Source organism: Balaenoptera musculus, chromosome 13 (assembly GCF_009873245.2).
Source record: "Balaenoptera musculus isolate JJ_BM4_2016_0621 chromosome 13, mBalMus1.pri.v3, whole genome shotgun sequence".
NCBI classification, from domain to species: Eukaryota; Metazoa; Chordata; class Mammalia; order Artiodactyla; family Balaenopteridae; genus Balaenoptera; species Balaenoptera musculus.
In genome coordinates this window covers 82,271,640-82,289,540 of record NC_045797.1, presented here as the reverse complement: position 1 = coordinate 82,289,540, position 17,901 = coordinate 82,271,640, and the positions used below count along the sequence as shown (strand labels likewise).

Sequence of the window (17,901 nt, the reverse complement as noted above, 5' to 3'; positions counted from 1 at the left end):
GGGGCAAAATGGAAACATATGCTATGCAGGGAATAGCCTTTTCTTCTCATTCACAGAACAGAATTTACCCTGATTAAGGTAAGACTCTTTGAACAGCTGTTCATGCTTATTGTAGAATACCTCCTCCATTCCTCTTCCAACGCCCCTCCAGTGGCTCAGAAACTTGGTCTGGTAAAGGAATCCATTGCTTTGGGGATGAAGATTTGTGTAAGGAGTCGTGTGTTAGAGAAGGGGCCCCAGTAAGCTTGTAACAGCAACTTGTATTATGTACGTTTAAGCTGTACAGCTGGATGATTTGATACACGTATACCTTGTGAAGTAATCACCGCAATCACGCTAATGAACATATTCATCACCTCACATAGTTACTGTGTTCAGCAGCGTTATTCACAACAGCCAAGATATAGAAACAACCATATGTTGTCCATTAATGAACAGAAGTCCATCAGCAGTTGAGTGGATAACGATGGAGTATATACTGGCAATGTATTCAGCCTTGACAAAGAAGGAAATCCTGTCATTTGGATACACAGAACTTTTTTAGATACGCTTGCTGTGTTTGACTTGGAGAAAATTTAGAACCAAGGAAGCCCATCCAGTCCTTGTTCTTTCCTTTGAAGGAGAAGGCAAAGAGGCTCTTCATCGAAACTCTGAGCTTTCCACCGTTTCCCCACAGTCTGAAACCATTTTACAAATGAAAGTCAACAGGTCTGAATTTCTGTCTCCTCATTTTGTTGGATATACCAATGATAAAGAGGATTTGAATCCAGTTTGTTAAACTTCAAAGCCTCATTTTCTTAAATACTCTCTTATTGCCTTGGGTTTCTCCTTGGCAAAATGTGTGTAATTTCTGTTTTACAGGATGTTGTGAAGATTAACGGATGTTACACATATGAAGCACTGAGCACCTATTAAATACAGAATAAATGTTCCTCTCCCTCTTCTTTCCTTATTTTTTCCGTTTCTTATGGACATATACTCTGCCCATATATATATATATATAGTAGGATACATTGATATAGATATATAGATATATATCAATATCATCTATACTATATATATGTCATATCAAATATGTAAAATCAATATGATGTAAATGATGTTGATCAATTGATGTAAATCAATATGTTACATAAGTTTGAGTTGGACCAACTAGATTTTTTTTACCTTTTAGCCAACAAGCATTCAGTGAGCACTGTAGACTACACCAATTCTAATGTAGGGTGATACACTGCAAATGTGAAAATGTGGATTGGGCCATGAGTAGTGGTGGCATTCAGAAGGGAGAAACCAGTGTACCTGAGCATTCAGGAGAGGCTTTCTAGAGGTGAAGTGATAGGAGTTGGGCCTTACTGGCTGGGTAGCATTTAGATATAAGAGCAAGAGAGAGAACTACATTAAGTTCTGCCAGCGGTGGGGACCAGTGTGGTATATTTGGGGGATGGTGCTGGGGAGAAGCCCAGAGCCCAGGGGTAGGTATACTGCCAGGAGTGGAAGTCAGTGTAAGTTAGAAGAGCAACCCCATCCCATAGGAAACACAGCATAAGGCTGTTTGTCTGGATAGAGATAGATCTGAATGCACCTTCTTGCGAATTAGAACAATCCTGAAAAATGGGACGGGTGTCAGAGTATTTGAGATCCAGTGGAGTTCCCCTGGTAACCTGTAGACTCAGTATCAATTCCACTCCTACCATCATCCTTGTGCACATTTGACATAAATCCTTCTCACTTCCTGTTTTGTCATATATCTGTGTTTCTACTGATCCTGTAGACCTCAGAGAAGAATCAGATTGGCATTACCTCCAGCTCAGTGACCCCTGGCCGGACCTGGAGCTGTTCAAGAAGTTGCCTTTTGACTACATTATTCACGACCCGAAGTATGAGGATGCCAGTCTGATCTGTTCACACCATCAGAGCATAAAGAACGAAGGTCAGATTTTTAAATCTCTTGCTGCCACCTTCTTCCAGAGCACGTGGGAATAACCTCTTAAAGGGATGAGCTGAATTTTGTTAGTGATGAACTTATCTATCTGGTGGTGGTGAGTGAACCGACAGTGCCTGGTGGAGAGCTGAGGTCACCACCTCACCTGGCAGGAAGGGCTCTTCACGGACCTCACGAGGGGAGACTCACGGCTCGGTTGGTGCTGAATAACGGTGAGGACCCTCTTGGTGGTTTATCATGATCGGAGTATTCTGAAGGTTCTGGTCAATAGAGGAAAAAGACTTGTATGTTTCTCTATGAATTTGGATTGTAACAAAATGCACCTATTTCCCTTTCTGCCCTTGGTCTCTCATTTTCTCGCTCCTTCTTCAGGGACTGCTAACTTCCACAGTATTATGACCCTGCTGGGTTTCAGGGTCACTGGCAGGAAACATCGGACATGAGTGGCCGGTGTGATTATAAGCACTGACTAGGGAAGTTTGGTGAATGCAGCGTGAGAGGAAAATACTCACCGGTCTCCTTGTCAAACCAACCATTTATCTTCGTTGTTCTCAGAGCAGATCACTTTTTTTTTTAAAGATTATTTTATTTATTATTTATTTATTTATTATTTTATTGGCTGCGTTGGGTCTTCCGTGCTGTGCGCTGGCTTTCTCTAGTTGCAGCAAGCAGGGGCTACTCTTCGTTGCGGTGCAAGGGTTTTTCATTGCAGTGGCTTCTCTTGTTGTGGAGCACAGGCTCTAGGCACGCAGGCTTCAGTAGTTGTGGCACACGGGCTTCAGTAGTTGTGGCTCACGGGCTCGAGAGCGCAGGCTCAGTAGTTGTGGCACACGGGCTTAGTTGCTCCGTGGCATGTGGGATCCTCCCGGACCAGGGCTCAAACCCATGTCCCCTGCATTGGCAGGCGGATTCTTAACCACTGCGCCACCAGGGAAGCCCAAGCAGATCACTTTTACTGAAGGTTTCTTCACATAGCAGACCTTCTCAAATGGAGGTTGACTGTTAAAATCTTAATTTTGCTAAGTCATTTGAAAACCTGGAGGTGATTCATGTGTTTACTGTATTTGCATATTATGTTGGCGATCGATTTACATTGTCACGTAGCGAATCCTTGAATATGTTTATGAACCATGCATAGGCGCATGCATAAGACGCCATGTGAACGTAGCCTTCAGTTTATCCCACTGAGACTCTGTCCTTTCTGACCAGCTGAGTCACCTTGGGGCAGATAGGTGAGAGGTGATCGCACAAAGTCCTGTTACCGTGGTTCCCTGTGAGTAAGCAGGGGAGAGAACGTGGGCTGTGCCTCCTGCTGTTCTTTAATGCTGGGGATTTCGTGCAGACAGAGGGACACACCGGAAGCCGGAGGACCTCTACGTGCGGCGCCAGACGGCGCGGATGAGGCTCTCCAAGTACGCGGCATACAACACGTACCACCACTGCGAGCAGTGCCACCAGTATATGGGCTTCCACCCCCGCTACCAGGTAGGACGGAGCCCCCGCTCCAGCGGCACCTCCCATTTTACACTTAGTATTTCTTTTCATCTCAGACCCAATTGGGGAAAGAGGAGGAGGGGGCAGCAGCTGATGGGAGCCAGTCAGACACCTGTGCGGCAAACTTTGTTTTTACATACTTTTCCCCCATAAATTGTTACGTACTTCATGCATTATATGTATATTCACGTATACAAGTACATATACATCATATGGTACACAATACATAATATGTATAATCGTACTTTATTTACCCCATGCTTATAAGCATTTACATTAAATCATTGGTATTACATAGTACATATATTTATTAATTGTACATAGCTCATTAAGTCAAATCAATTCCAGTCAGTATGCATATCATAATGATTTATTTACGGTTCAGCCAGCACCATATTATCACTATCACACGCATGAAATAAAATACCCATCATCACAACCCTTATTCTCACTATTGTCCTATCAGTAGGAGGCCTTCCACTGCTGTCAGGATTTACACCCAAATGAATAATCATCCAAGAAATAACAAAAAGATAACAACATTGTTTTACCTACACTGATAGCTATCACAGCATGAGTTAATTTATACTTCTCTATACGACTTACATACTCATATATACATGAGTGGATGCCCCAGAAAGGCCCAAAGGTGGCAAGAGCATTGGCCTGCTCTGTCTGTCCCCTTTACAGAGGGAAACAGCAGACAGTAGCTTTAATTTTCCCGAATCTGCTCGACCTTGAGCTCAGCTTCCACTGAAGTAGCACCCGTCTTCTTTTAGCACAGATTTTTTTAAACGATGTAATTTTACTGTAGACGAAATTAGAAAATACATATGAGCGGTTTTTCAAAGGATTAAAATAATCAGAAATCCTATTTGCTGCAGAATAATTCTCCTAACATTTTTTCCCTCGGAGATGAAGCTTTTCTTTCAAGGCAGAGAAACATATAAGTGAAAAACATTGTCTTGATTTTGAAATTTAAAGACCTGGAGAGACTCAAAGGGTTCATTCAGTCCCTGGTCACTTCAGGGTCTGCAGTGAAGGAATGAATGAAGCATGAGGGAGAAGGACGAGGGTGGGTTTGAGCTCTGGCCGGCGAGCCAGGTCTGTGTGCAAGCGCTTGGGTCTGGAGGGCCACACTTTCAGGGGACATGAAACCAGGCCCTGTGAGGAGCACTGAGGGGTACACGCTGGCCCCCTGCTGGCATTTCCCTGCCTCTGCTTGTTCTCTTCTTCTTCCTTCATCGCTCAAGGCTCCCTGAGAGGAAGTCTTAGGAGATTCCTCAGTTACGACCCTCTGTGTTCCCTCCCCAGGTCAGAATCTGTTTCTCCCTCATCTCTGCTCTCAAAGTAGAGCCACAGTAGGACTTCACAGCCGGTGTGTCCCAGCCCGCATTGGCCCTCCCCTGGCCCCCGTGGTTCCTGGGAGGGCACAGCACAGGCTAGCTGCACGTCTGCAGGAGGGGCTGTCAGATGGAGGCTGAGGGTCAGGGAAGACCCCTCTGTGGACGCCTGAGCTGAGAACTGAAGGAGGCATAAGCGTGGCCTGGGAAAAGCTGGGCTGGGGGGTCGCACCAGAGAGCAGTGCGGGCACGGTGACTGGGTGAGGGGAGGGCTCCTTGGACAAAGTGACTAGAGGTGAGGCTAGACTGGGGATCGGAGTGAGCCCAAGACCCGTGGGTGTCAGTTTCCATGTCCACCAAGGGCGGGTGAGGACATAGGGTTGTTAATTGCTTCATAGATTGTTAATTTTAACGCCAAGGAGACGGGAGGGGGCCTGGACGTGGTGCGTGAGATAGACGCGCACAAGTTCACAGTTACTGTCTTATTACTATGCTGTTACACATATTACCTATGGTGGGAAGGTAACCTTTGTTACAATTAAAAATGTGATCTGGCACGTGAATGCTTTAGTTGGTAACCCAGCGCACCTCTGGGTCGAATCCAGCGTCGGGTAGGGCTGGGCGGCAGAGGTGGCGTTGCTGGGTGAAGCACGGTCAGCACCAGGACGGGAGCAGCCGCTGGCCGAGTGGGTGTGGCCTCAGGTGTGTTTGTCCCCTCGCGAGACCTGGGCGTCCACACCGTGTCCTGGCGTCAGCCTGGGGCAGAGGTGGCAGCGACCTCTGTGTAGTCATGGCCACGGCGGGCCTGGGTTCTTCTGGGAAGTCAGGCCAGACTCTGATGGCAAGCTCTGTGCTTTCCCCCTCGCACCTCAGCTCTATGAGTCCACCCTGCACGCCTTTGCCTTCTCTTACTCCATGCTAGGAGAGGAGATCCAGCTCCACTTCATCATCCCCAAGTCCAAGGAGCACCACTTTGTCTTCAGCCAACCCGGAGGCCAGCTGGAGAGCATGCGGCTGCCCCTCGTCACGGACAAGGTACTGGCTTCGAGTCCCCGGGGGTCAGATCAAAGTGGCTGCAAGGGACCTCTGAGCTGGAGACCCAGAGACTGTGGTTCTTGATGAGTCGGGCACATGGGGTGGGGTGTGGCGGGGAGAGACGAACATGGTGACTGAACTTGGAGGCGGCTGGGGAGCACATGGGCTTTGTGGTCACTCAGAGTCAAATTTGAGTCACGTTTGACGTCATGCTGTCACTTGATGTCTCTCAGCCTCAGTTTCCTCATCTGTAAGCTTTGGGCAATAATAACTCTTGCAAAAGCTTGTGGTGAGAATTGTATGGAATAAACAACGTCAGGCACCAGCACAGTACCTGGAAGATAACAAGGGCCAGTAAATGTTCGTCCCTTCCACTATCTTTTCTTTCATGCTGTCTCTTGTGGAACATTTGAAACAGGCTAAGATGGCGGAATAGTATAATGATTCCCCCAGGGCTGATTACCCAACCTCAGCGGTTATTCACTCAAGGCCAGTCTTGCTTCATCAAGCCATCTCTCTTCACCTGCCTTCCTGTGTTACTTGGAAGCGAATCTCAGACATTGCGTCATTTCATTTGTAAATATTTCAACGTATATCTCTAAAGGAGAAATCTCTCTTCCGAGGAGATTGTTCCTAATAATCCATCGTCTCTCTGGCCGCCATTCTTAGGGGCGCTTGGTTTGACAGTTCCAGCCTGACAACCTCAGAGTCAACCTGCCGCCCCTTCCCCAGCCCCAGCCCCAGCCCCAAGGACCTTGTGTACAGCTCTGCTGTTCCTTCTCCAGAGGGCCAGGCATGCCCAGAGCTGAACCCAGCCTTGCAGACCCAGCAGGCTATTATCAAGAATGAAAACATTTGTAAAGTGGCAGTGAGGCCTTTACTATAAGGTGCTTGAGCCTTTATCAGTTACTCCACTAGCTTTTCCAGGTGGTTCCCATCAGAACTGGTTACGAGGGACTTCCCTGGTGGCGCAGTGGTTAAGAATCCGCCTGCCAATGCAGGGGACACAGGTTCGAGCCCTGGTCAGGGAAGATCCCACATGCCGCGGAGCAACTAAGCCCATGAGCCACAACTACTGAGCCCGCATGCCACAACTACTGAGCCCGCATGCCACAACTACTGAAGCCCGCACGCCTAGAGCCCGTGCTCCGCGATAAGATGAGCCACCGCAATGAGAAGCCCGCGCACTGCGATGAAGAGCAGCCCCCGCTCACCGCAACTAGAGAAAGCCCGCGCGCAGCGATGAAGACCCAACACAGCCATAAATAAATAAATAACTTTACAAAAAAAAAAAGAACTGGTTATGAGCATCAGCTGTATGCACAGCTTTGTAGCAAGTACTTTGAGGAATCGAGAAGGAACGGAAGACCTAGCTGGAAGCTTGGCCAGCGGAACCTATTGCTGAGAAAAGAGTGAAAGAAAACACAGTTATTTATATAAAAGATTCATAGCCTGAGTGTATGAGTAGCTAGGCTGTATGGCTACAATAGAGGGATTTAAGTCATACAGGAATAACGTGTACTCAGAGCACGATGTTGGGTGCTAATAGGAGAGGTTAATGAATTTGGGTAATCGATATATACCTGTTAGTTTTGCTCACCTAACAAACCATTTCCGAACAAGCATGTACTTAGCTTCTGATTCTGTGGGCCAGCAGTTTGGACTCAGTTCTGCTGGGTGGTTATCCTGGGGTGGCTTGCTCTCACTTGTGTCCGAGGTTAGTTACCAGGTTGGCGGGGGGCTGGCTGGGCTAGGGATGCCCGTGTCTGTTCCCTGCGGCCTCTCCTTCTCCAGCAGGCTAGCCCGGGCTTCTTCCTGGGAGGGTTCAGAGAGAAGGCAGAATGTGTCAGGCCTCTGGAGGCCAGGCTTGGAACTGGCACGCTGTCATTTTTACTGCATCTTATCCATAAAAGCAAGTCCCAAGGCTAAGCCAGATGCAAGGAGTGTGGAAATAGATGCCATCTTTTGATGGAAGAGGCTGCAAAGTCACATTTTTTTTTTTAATTTATTTATTTGTTTTTGGCTGTGTTGGGTCTTCGTTGCTGCACACAGGCTTTCTCGAGTTGTGGCGAGCGGGGGCTACTCTTTGTTGCAGTGCACGGGTTTCTCATTGCGGTGGCTTCTCTCGTTGTGGAGCACGGGCCCTAGGCGCGCGGGCTTCAGTAGTTGCGGCCCGCGGGCTCAGTAGTTGTGGCTTACGGGTTCTAGAGTGCAGGCTCAGTAGTTGTGGTGCACGGGCTTAGTTGCTCCGCGGCATGTGGGATCTTCCCGGACCAGGGATCGAACCCGTGTCCCCTGCATTGGCAGGCAGATTCTCAACCACTGCGCCACAAGGGAAGCCCCGCAAAGTCACATTTTAAAGGGAGGGGAATAATTGTGGCCATGCTGACAAACACTTGCTTCTTTATGCCCGTGCTCTGCAGAGTCACGAATACATAAAAAGCCCGACGTTCACTCCCACAACTGGCCGTCACGAGCACGGGCTCTTTAACCTGTACCACGCGATGGATGGTGCCAACCATTTGCACGTGCTAGTTGTCAAGGAGTACGAAATGGCGATTTATAAGAAATACTGGCCCAACCACATCATGCTGGTGCTTCCGAGTATCTTCAACAGCGCTGGAGTTGGTAGGCCTTTTTAAACGTGCCCCACTCTGTAAACTTTCTGTGAATGGAGACTTGAGAGAATGTTCTAGATGTCGATGCACAATGGGAGAGTCGTGAGTTAAGTTTTATTTGGGGCAAAATGAAGACTAGAGCTTGGGAGACGGCCTGTCAGATAGCTCTGAGGAACTGCTCCAATGAGATAAGGGGGGAGGTCAGTGTATATGGGGTTTTGATGAAGGGAGATGCACGCAGCCAGGCACGCCTGTTGGCAGAGGAACGCCGCTGGTCACTGGGAGCAGATATCTCTGTTAGTGGTTTTCGTGCTTTTCTACATGGGAGACGAGGCAAGAAATTGGGCTCATAAAATCGCCTCCTGAAAAATACCTAACTCTCTGAAGGCCTGTTCTGCCAGTTTTTCCCAGAGCACAGACTGCCTCCTTCCTGATCGCCACCCTGAACTCCCTTCAGCGTGTGCTGAAGGTCAGCGACCGCCGTGGCTGCTGACCGCACCCTCGTACAGGCAGATGGCGAGAGACAGTTTTTGTCCGCGTAGAGATGAAAGACCTTTCTCATTAAGCTTTTTGGCGTTTAAAGCTATTTTGATGTGACTATTCTTTTTGTCCTCGATGCTTGGTTATTGATTTATTCATGTTCTCAGCTGTTAGAAAAGCAAGGAGAAGGCGATGTGTGTGCAAATTGGAGAGGAGTGTTTTCTGCCCTAGAATTCTGCCAAGTCAACAGCCTACAGTGGGTGGGTGAGGGCTACAGGTCAGGACCCCCAGGAGCTGGCGGGGCGGGGGCCTCGATGGGCTTCCGTCACGTTCTCTCCTCACTGGGGCTTTGTCCTGGCTGGTCGTCGGCCTGGGACTGACCTGAGTCGGGGTCGTTTGCCCGTGTCAGGCGCCGCCCATTTCCTGATCAAGGAGCTGTCTTACCACAACCTGGAGCTGGAACGGAACCGGCAGGAGGAGCTGGGGATCAAGCCGCAGGACATCTGGCCTTTCATCGTGATTTCTGATGACTCCTGCGTGATGTGGAACGTGGTGGACGTCGACGGTGCTGGGGAGAGAAGCAGGTGAGAGCCCACACGCTCACCCCACCAGTAAGACAAGTGCACGCGCTCTCTTCTCGGTGGGGGGTTCTCGTCCGCCCTTCGAGGACCCCAGAGGGCGCCTCATGCTGGAAGGTGTGGTGTGCAGTGGACAGAGCCCTGCGTGTGGTGGGCTCACGTTCCAAGCTTTACTTTGAGTTCTTAATTTAAAAAACGTTACTGAGGTGTAATACATACAGAAAATAATGCAATATATATTCAACATCAAATATATGCGAAAAGGAAAGAATAATACATACCCAGGTATTTTCACAAACAGAACACACACACCTGACAAACTCCCTGATGAAGAAACGACCAGCACTGGCACCCCAGAACCTTCCCGTCCCTCCTCCCTCCCCCCAGCCGCCTCCTAACGTGAAGCTCTATTTTTATTTGTTGTGTGACATTAGGGAAATGACTCGTTTTGGGGTTCTAGATTCCTCGTCTTTCAAAGGGGCACTTAAACTTGTGCTAGAAGTTTGTTACAAGGATTAATTAAACCATGAACTGTGTGCCCGGTCGTGGGCAGTGGAGCAGCACAGTGTAGGAAAGGCTCAGGAGATCCAGCTGCATCTGAACATCATTGGCAAAATATTTCTGTGTGGTTTTACCATGAGTGTTGCAACTTAGCCTTTATTTTTGGCTTGATTTTTTTTTTTTTTTTTTTTTTGAGAAACAGCTTGATTTTTTGGCTTGTTTTTTTGAGAGGCAACTTTTGAGGTTGGTCCACCTCTTCTGTGTTAGTGAGTTCTAATGTAACAATTACCATTAACACCACTGCTCTTCTAGAAAAAAATGTTTTCTGTCTGATAGAGCTGCACACGCATGAGGACGGCAGTCACCGTGCTTTCAGTATTCTCACTGTCACGCGTCCGAGGGCAAGAGCTCGGCTAGGGCAGCGATGTGGAAGAGAACCGAGCTTTTCCCTCTGCCTTTCTGAATTTCGTTCTGCAGCAGCCGTTCAAGTCCTGGCGTGTCAGAGCTGGCTGGGGCCTTAGAGAGTTTCGTTGAAGCCCCTCAGTTGGGGAAAAGGAAGCTGAGATGCAGAGAAGTTGAGCCACTTCCCTGGGTCTCACAGACAGAGCTCTTGTCACCCCAGCTCCCAGCCCTGGGGTTGCCCCCTTCAGCAGCCCTCCCTGGTCGTCGGGTGGCCCTCACTGTCTTCACGGACTTCAGTCACCGGCAGGGTGGGGTGGGAGGTGTTTACACGCTGCCTCCTTCCCTCCCCCCACCTCACTTGGAATTGACACTGGAAACGCGAGGTGGTTTGGCAGACGCAGAGATTGTGGGCTCCGGAGACAGACAACACCGTTCAAGCCAAGCTCTGTCACGTGACACTGGGCAAGTTATCCAGAGCCTCTTTTTCCTCATCTGTAAAATGGGGATGATATGCCTGTGTCATAGGATTGCTGCGAGGATCGATGACAGTGAATCTGAAGTGCTGGGCACGGTGCCTGGTGGTTGTGAGGGGTTCCTTCTGCACCACCCCGCCCGGCACGTTCAGGGCAAAGCAGCATCCTGGCCAGCCTGGTCCAGAGGGCCTTGCTGTTGTCTGCATGCCAACCGAGGGATGTCCGTCTCCTTCCTTCGAACAGGGAATTTTCCTGGTCGGAAAGAAATGTTTCCCTGAAGCACATCATGCAGCACATTGAGACTTCCCCCAACATCACTCACTACGCCCTGATCGGCATGCGCAAGTGGTCCAGCAAGACCGGGAGCCACGAGGTGCGCGAGCCCTTCTCCCGCTGCCACGTGCACGACTTCGTCATCCTGAACGTGGACTTGACCCAGAACGTGCAGTACAACCAGAATCGGTGAGCTCCTGCGCCACCTTGGCTGTCAGCTCAGCCCACGGTCCCAGGGCCCTCCGTGAGGGGCAGCCTTACTCCTGGCGGGTAGCTGCTCCATCCTTGCCCTCCAGGGCCAACGAAACCAGAGCCTTTTCACCCGTACGTAGCATTGGCCTGGTCCCTTGCTTGCAGCCCTTATGGGTTTTGTGTTTTTTTTTTAAATGGGAATTATTTATTTATTTATTTATTTATTTTTGGCTGCGTTGGGTCTTCGTTTCTGTGCGAAGACTTTCTCCAGTTGCGGCAAGCGGGGGCCACTCTTCATCGCGGTGCGTGGGCCTCTCACTGTCACGGCCTCTCTTATTGCGGAGCACAGGCTCCAGACGCGCAGGCTCAGTAGTTGTGGCTCACGGGCCTAGTTGCTCCGCAGCATGTGGGATCTTCCCAGACCAGGGCTCGAACCCGTGTCCCCTGCATTGGCAGGCAGATTCTCAACCACTGCGCCACCAGGGAAGCCCCCTCATGGTTTTTTTTTGGTATTTTTGTTGTATAATTTTAGGGCAGATTTGCCTAAGACCATTCAACTTCCTTCCTCAATTCACATGGTACCTTATTTAATGACTTAAATGCTACTGGGTGTTGTCTCTCTTGCTTTTTTGGCTCCTTCTCTGAACACATCACTTTTTAGGAGCGTTAGCACTGAAGGAAACTGTAATTTCCCTGTGTCACTCTCTACAGATGTATGCAGAAATGCTCACATCACGAGAAGAATCTAATCACTAATGTTTATTGAGCCCTCTACCTGCCAGGCAGTGGGCACACCCCCGAGAGGGCCCAGACAGGAGTGTCCATTCTGGAGCCAGACTGACCTGCTAGGAATTTGGGTTCTGCCACTTGTCAGCTTTGCAATTTAGGCAGATGACTTGCCATCTCTGAGTCTTGTCTTCTTCAGCTGTAAAAAGTGGCTAATATTTTTACTTTGGGAGGTCGGTTGTTTTCTTTTCAGCAAATAGATGAAGTGGTGTTTGTCAAGTCCCCCTCACGGTGCCTGGCATGTCGTGCCTGGTCCACAGGTGGCAGTGCTTCTGTAGTGTAAGCCTGGGGTGCACCCTGCTTTCCTGGTGCAGGCGCATCACAGCTTGTCCTGCTTTCCTTCTCGGTTTGCCTTCTGTGCCTCCCAGAGGAAGGTCTTTGGGGCAGGAGCGAGCCTGCTCCGCCTTCCCAGCCCCCAGTACAGGGGTGCACACTCCACGTGTCTGGTAGGGGCGTGACTGGGGGTGTGTGAGCTGCCTCCAGTCCGACCCGCCCCCTCCTCTGGTTCTGGGCAGGTTCATGTGTGATGATGTGGACTTCAACCTGCGGGTGCACAGCGCCGGCCTCCTGCTCTGCCGGTTCAACCGCTTCAGTGTGATGAAGAAGCAGATTGCGGTGGGCGGGCACAGGTCCTTCCACATCACGTCCAAGGTGGGTGTGGCCGTGTGCCTAGAGGGGGCTGCTGTCCGTGGTGGGAAAGCTGGCAGGGAGGCCACCCGGGCGCCTTTGAGTCAGTGGGGTGGGCTTGACTGCTGGGAAGTATTAGGAAAGGTTTCCGGCTGGGAGCCCTGGGAAGGGAAAGACTCCGTGAGGTTTCCCTTCTGATCTCCGACTCTAACTGGTTTCCCGTGTGTCCCCCCCAGCGCACACGCGCCACCAGCCCTCCTGTGCGCCCTTGCCTGCCCGCACTCTCTCTCCCCATTGGTTTCCTGAGCTCATCTCTGTCACCATCTTTGCTGTTCACTTGTCCGGCTTTTCTGCCCAACAGAGCCCCTTGGGGGGCAGGTGTGGTACCGTGCTCTTCTCGGAGCCCCTGGGACAGTGCTGCCAAACACTGTCTGAATGGCACTGACGGGCTAGCTTGGTGGCTGTGCCATCTGTCCTGGAGCCGGCCTCCAGATGGGCAGAGACGTGATCTGATTGTTTCGGTCCTGGCAGGGCAGACCTGGGCATTTCAGATGCAAAGTCACAGCGAGCCTTCGGAGATCTGTGTCTTCCAGGAACCCATACGGAGCTGGCACACCCCTGCCTTGAAGGTCCCTCCGATCCATGGGGCAGAGTGTCAGAGATGAGCTGGAGAAGTAGGCAGGACCTTATCCGCTGTGGGAAGGTTCTAGACTTTTCTGTAGGAGTAACAAGAACCCACTGAAGGGTATCCAGCAGAGGGTTTGATTAGCATGATTTACATCCACAGTCTCTCTGGCTGTAGCATGGGAAGTATGTTGGTGATGGAACGAGAGATGGCGGGCCCAGATGGCTGGGCCGTGGAGAGCAGGGGCCATGTGGCTGGACAGGAGGCAGATAGGGTCTGGGGGTCAAGGGGAGATTGGTCGTTCCCAGAGGTTTGCATCCCTGGATTTGGGGGAACGTTCCCAAGGTCCATGGATTCCCTTATTTTTTTCTAGACCAGGCAGCCAATATTCGGCGTGGAATGGTCAGTGTCTACGATTCTGATCAATCACGTGATCAGTTTTCACACGTCCCACTTCGGTTAAACCTAATTTTTCTTAATGGAGAACTTCACCGTGGAAGTCATGTGTTCTCACATCGCTGCTCCACGGCACAGCCTTCCACGACGGGGCCACCCGCCCCGGGTCCCTGCTCAGGGTGGCTGGGAGTGGCTGACACCCGCCCTTCCCCGCGCAGGTGTCTGACAGCCCCATGGCCATCGTGCCGGCCCAGTACATCTGCGCCCCCGACAGCAAGCACACGCTCCTCGCGGCCCCCGCGCAGCTCCTGCTGGAGAAGTTCCTGCAGCACCACAGCCACCGCTTCTTCCCGCTCTCCCTGAGGAATCACGGCCACCCCGTGCTGTCCGTCGACGGCTACCTTAACCTGGGGTCTCAGGTAACTGTCAGAGGGGGCGCTGTCGAGTCCACAAATCCGGGAAGTTCCTAAACACGTGCGTCAGAACCCAGGACTTGGAATTAGAACCACTCCACTACTTCGGCTCCGGTATGACCCCACTTTACAGCTGGTAAGATAAAGGCTGAGAGGACCGAAGTGGTTTGGCCCCGATATAAGAAGTTAAGAATCAAACCCACTTCTGATGCTAAACATTTCTGATTCTCAAATGAATTAATGAATAGATAAATCTGGATAAGTCTTGGAGTTGAGTGTTAGGATCTAGATTTGGAAATAACGTTAAATATTGTTTCTGTTCCTCCAAGTCTGAGCCTGACCTGGCAGTTAGTATTTGCTAGATGCAAAGCCCTAACACAATGTCATGGAGTATTTCATGGAAAATGACATTTTCTCTTGGGTTCCTTTCTTTTCAGATCTCTGTGTGTTATGTGAGCTCCAGGCCCCACTCTTTAAACATCAGCTGCTCCGACTTCCTGTTTAGTGGACTTCTGCTGTACCTCTGTGACTCTTTTGTGGGAGCTGGCTTTTTGAAAAAGTTTCATTTTCTGAAAGGTAACTTCCCGTACTCTTACCGTGGATCTTGACTTGAATGGCTGTCGTCACCTGGCACCTCTGCGGAGGTGACCTCTGGCCCTAGTCCTTCTTGCCAACGGGTAAACTGAGGCTCAGGGTGCGTGACTTCCCCGACCATCCAGGGGAGCACAAGAAGGCTGGGATGGGATCCCAGGGCAGCTCTTTCCCCCTCTACCTGTTTGCATAGAGACAAGACACAGCCCCTTTCTTTTTGGTGACTAGCAGATATTTTCAACTTTTCTGTTGCTTTTCAAGCCAGGCTCTTAGCCTAAGCATGCAAATCCCCTCAGACGTTTTTCCTTCTTGGTGGATGAGTTCTTCTTCCTTGTCTTGGGATGCCACATGCATCTTTACTTTTCTTCTAATCTTTCTCCCTCTGTAGGTGTTTTCGTGCTAGAGTGGTTGAGAGTGAGAAACATTCATTCTGTGTGACTTAAACACATTCTTTCCAATCCAGCTGGGATCCCTAATCGAGCTTCACTTTTCCTTGGTTGGCCTTGACTCTGACCTTCCTCTCTACCAGGTGTTTAGTGAGCACCAACGTTGCATAAGCTTTGGGGAAATAGTCAGAGGTTTCCACAACATTCTCTGCTCTTGGGAAACATTTCGTCTAATAGGAGGATAGGACGTGTAGGTAGGGAGGTAGGTAGCGAGAACGAGCGCGCATGATTACTGATGAACGCTAGGCGTCGAGAGGCGGGAGAATCCACGTTGCCTCAGCAGAGGGAGAGTCAGGAGGTGCGTGGAGCCTGGGCGGGTGGCCGGCTGGGATGGGTGCAGAGGGAGGGTTGGGCTGGAGGGGCAGGGTGGGGCGCTTCCCGGCAGGGGCTGGAGCCAAGGATGTTGGTTTGTGATCCTGCGAGTCTGTCTCCTTCTCCCCCTCTGCTCACTTCTTTGCCAGTGTTTCTTGGTTCCATGTTGTCTCATCTGCCAGACCTGCCAAATCACAATCTCACTGTCTTGCTAAGAATTAAGAAGCATCCCCAAGGAAACAAGAGCTCACGCGGACATCAGTCCTTCCCTTGCAAGCAGCAGCATATTTTGTTCTTGCAAATAGCAGCCAGGCGGTACCTTTCCTTTGGAGAAACTCCCCTGTTTTCTTCACATACCTCTGCTGTTGTCCACACAGGTGCCACCTTGTGTGTGATCTGTCAGGACCGCAACTCACTCCGCCAGACGGTTGTCCGCCTGGAGCTGGAAGATGAGTGGCAGTTTCGGCTGCGAGATGAATTCCAGACTGCCAATGCCAAGGAGGACCGACCCCTCTTCTTTCTGACCGGACGACACATCTGAGGGAGACATATCTGAGGGGGGGGGTCTTCAGAACCTCAGGCTGCTGAGGCTAAAGGAAGAATAGGAACCACGGAGTGTCTGGACTGGGACGGGACCCAGAGGTGTCTGTTGGCCACCCCCTCATGGTAGGTGCCAGGGAACCGAGGCCCAGAGATGGACCGAGACTTACTGAGACCGACGGGGATGAGTGGGCAGTGAGCAGGAACTCAAACCAAAGGCCCCTAGGTTCCGGCGCAGACCCCATTGCCTTGGCCTGTGTCAAAGTCCATCATGTGAAGAACAAAGTTTTGCCTGCTGTCACATCATCCGTATGCTTCCATGGACAGACTTGACTTTTCTCTTAGCTCTGAAGGATCCCCCCTTGGCTTATCTTGTACAGGTGCCAGCATTTCAGATGATGGATATGATGTTGGCTCTGTAGGTTTCTCTATAACCTACTACAGAGTAATATTCCAAAAGAACCTTTTAACTGTAAAGGCTGGAGACAAGAAAAAATGAAATAGGTTCACTTCATAAGAATTATGTAAGTTTACTCTTTTAGAAGCTAGCCCAAAGGCATCGACTTTAATAAAGTAAAACAAATAGTTTCACTTCAGAGCAGATACGATTCTATTAAAATAGTATAGGGTAAATACCCTACCTCTTAGAAAGGGCAAAAGTGAAAAGAAACTTTTAAAAACTACAGGGGTTTCAGGAAGGAAATTAGGGTTACAGAGATTGACCTTGAGAAATAGAATTTGCCTTACAAAGGAAAGAGGACCAAATGGCTTACTTGAAACAAACAATGAGAACAACTAAAGCGATGTAGAAAATTGTTGATAAGAACTAGACTTCTGACTCTAATTTATTGAAGCTCAGTTTTTAGTTCCTTGAATCGCTTGTCTTCTCTTACGAATGTTTGGTCCCTGACAGGAGAGGAAGGGGGACAGACAAGGCAGCAGCGATGTTCTGTGATGCCCACGCTCTCGCTTGTGCTGGGATGTTTTTTAAACCAGCGTGTTAGAGGGCCCCCTAGAGGCTGGGCCTTGGGCCAGGTGCTTTCACAGTTACGATCTTGCTTAACCCTTCCAGCAGCCCACGTGCGTGGAATTATTCTTCCCATTTCAAAGATGAGACAGTTGAGATGTAGAGAGCGCATCTCACCAAGATCACACAGCCGGAGAGAAGCAGAGGCAGACTCTGGGGTCCATGTCCCCACCACATTGCTTATGGAGTGGCCCGTAACCAAAGGAAGAGTTTAAAGGTCGTCAGAAATGAATCAGCAGGATGCACTCTCATCCATCCATCTTAGACGTTTAAAGCACTCTAATGGATAACAATCCGAGAAGAAATTCTTTTCAGAGATGATGCCAAAGAGTTAACGTCAATCTTTTCTTCCCTAAGAAAAAAAGTCCATGAGTATAAAAGATTTAGATCAGTGTTTCTAAAATGATCACTTTGTATATGTCATTATTCCTATCTTGGAATAAAAACTTACCTTCTTTAGTTCTACTTGTCTTTTATAAATGGTGGCTTCTGGCGGCTTCTGGGCTGCTTTCCCCATTTTATTGGTTAATTTAAACTTGGGGAAAAAAAACCAAACGAGTATTTGTATTTGCTCCAGCCTTACAAATAGAATCTGTGATGCATGGATTGTTTCTTTGCTGGGAATGAGTTGCCTTGTTTTGGGAGGAAGTAGTGTGTGTGGCCAGTGGTCCTGGGGGGCTAATACCTGCTTAAAATCTCAATGAATGACGGGAGGACAGTTTTGGAAAGGAAAGAAGAACAAATCCATAAAAATAAGGGTATATTAAGATGTGGAGGAATCCCTGAAAGAGAAAAGACAGACAGAAA

At 49.6% G+C, this 17,901-nt stretch overlaps 1 protein-coding gene across 1 annotated transcript in view; it reads left to right on the top strand.

The window, feature by feature from the left end:
- GREB1 (growth regulating estrogen receptor binding 1) overlaps window positions 1–17,486 on the top strand; it is an 81,764-nt gene extending 64,278 nt beyond the window's left edge. Inside the window, 10 exon segments of the mRNA XM_036874090.1 lie at window positions 1,772–1,930; window positions 3,285–3,427; window positions 5,653–5,814; window positions 8,238–8,442; window positions 9,322–9,496; window positions 11,110–11,328; window positions 12,633–12,768; window positions 13,984–14,184; window positions 14,616–14,754; window positions 15,905–17,486. Coding sequence (XP_036729985.1) covers window positions 1,772–1,930; window positions 3,285–3,427; window positions 5,653–5,814; window positions 8,238–8,442; window positions 9,322–9,496; window positions 11,110–11,328; window positions 12,633–12,768; window positions 13,984–14,184; window positions 14,616–14,754; window positions 15,905–16,068 — 1,703 coding nt within the window. The 3' untranslated portion in view covers window positions 16,069–17,486.
- Window positions 17,487–17,901: the final 415 nt, after the last annotated feature.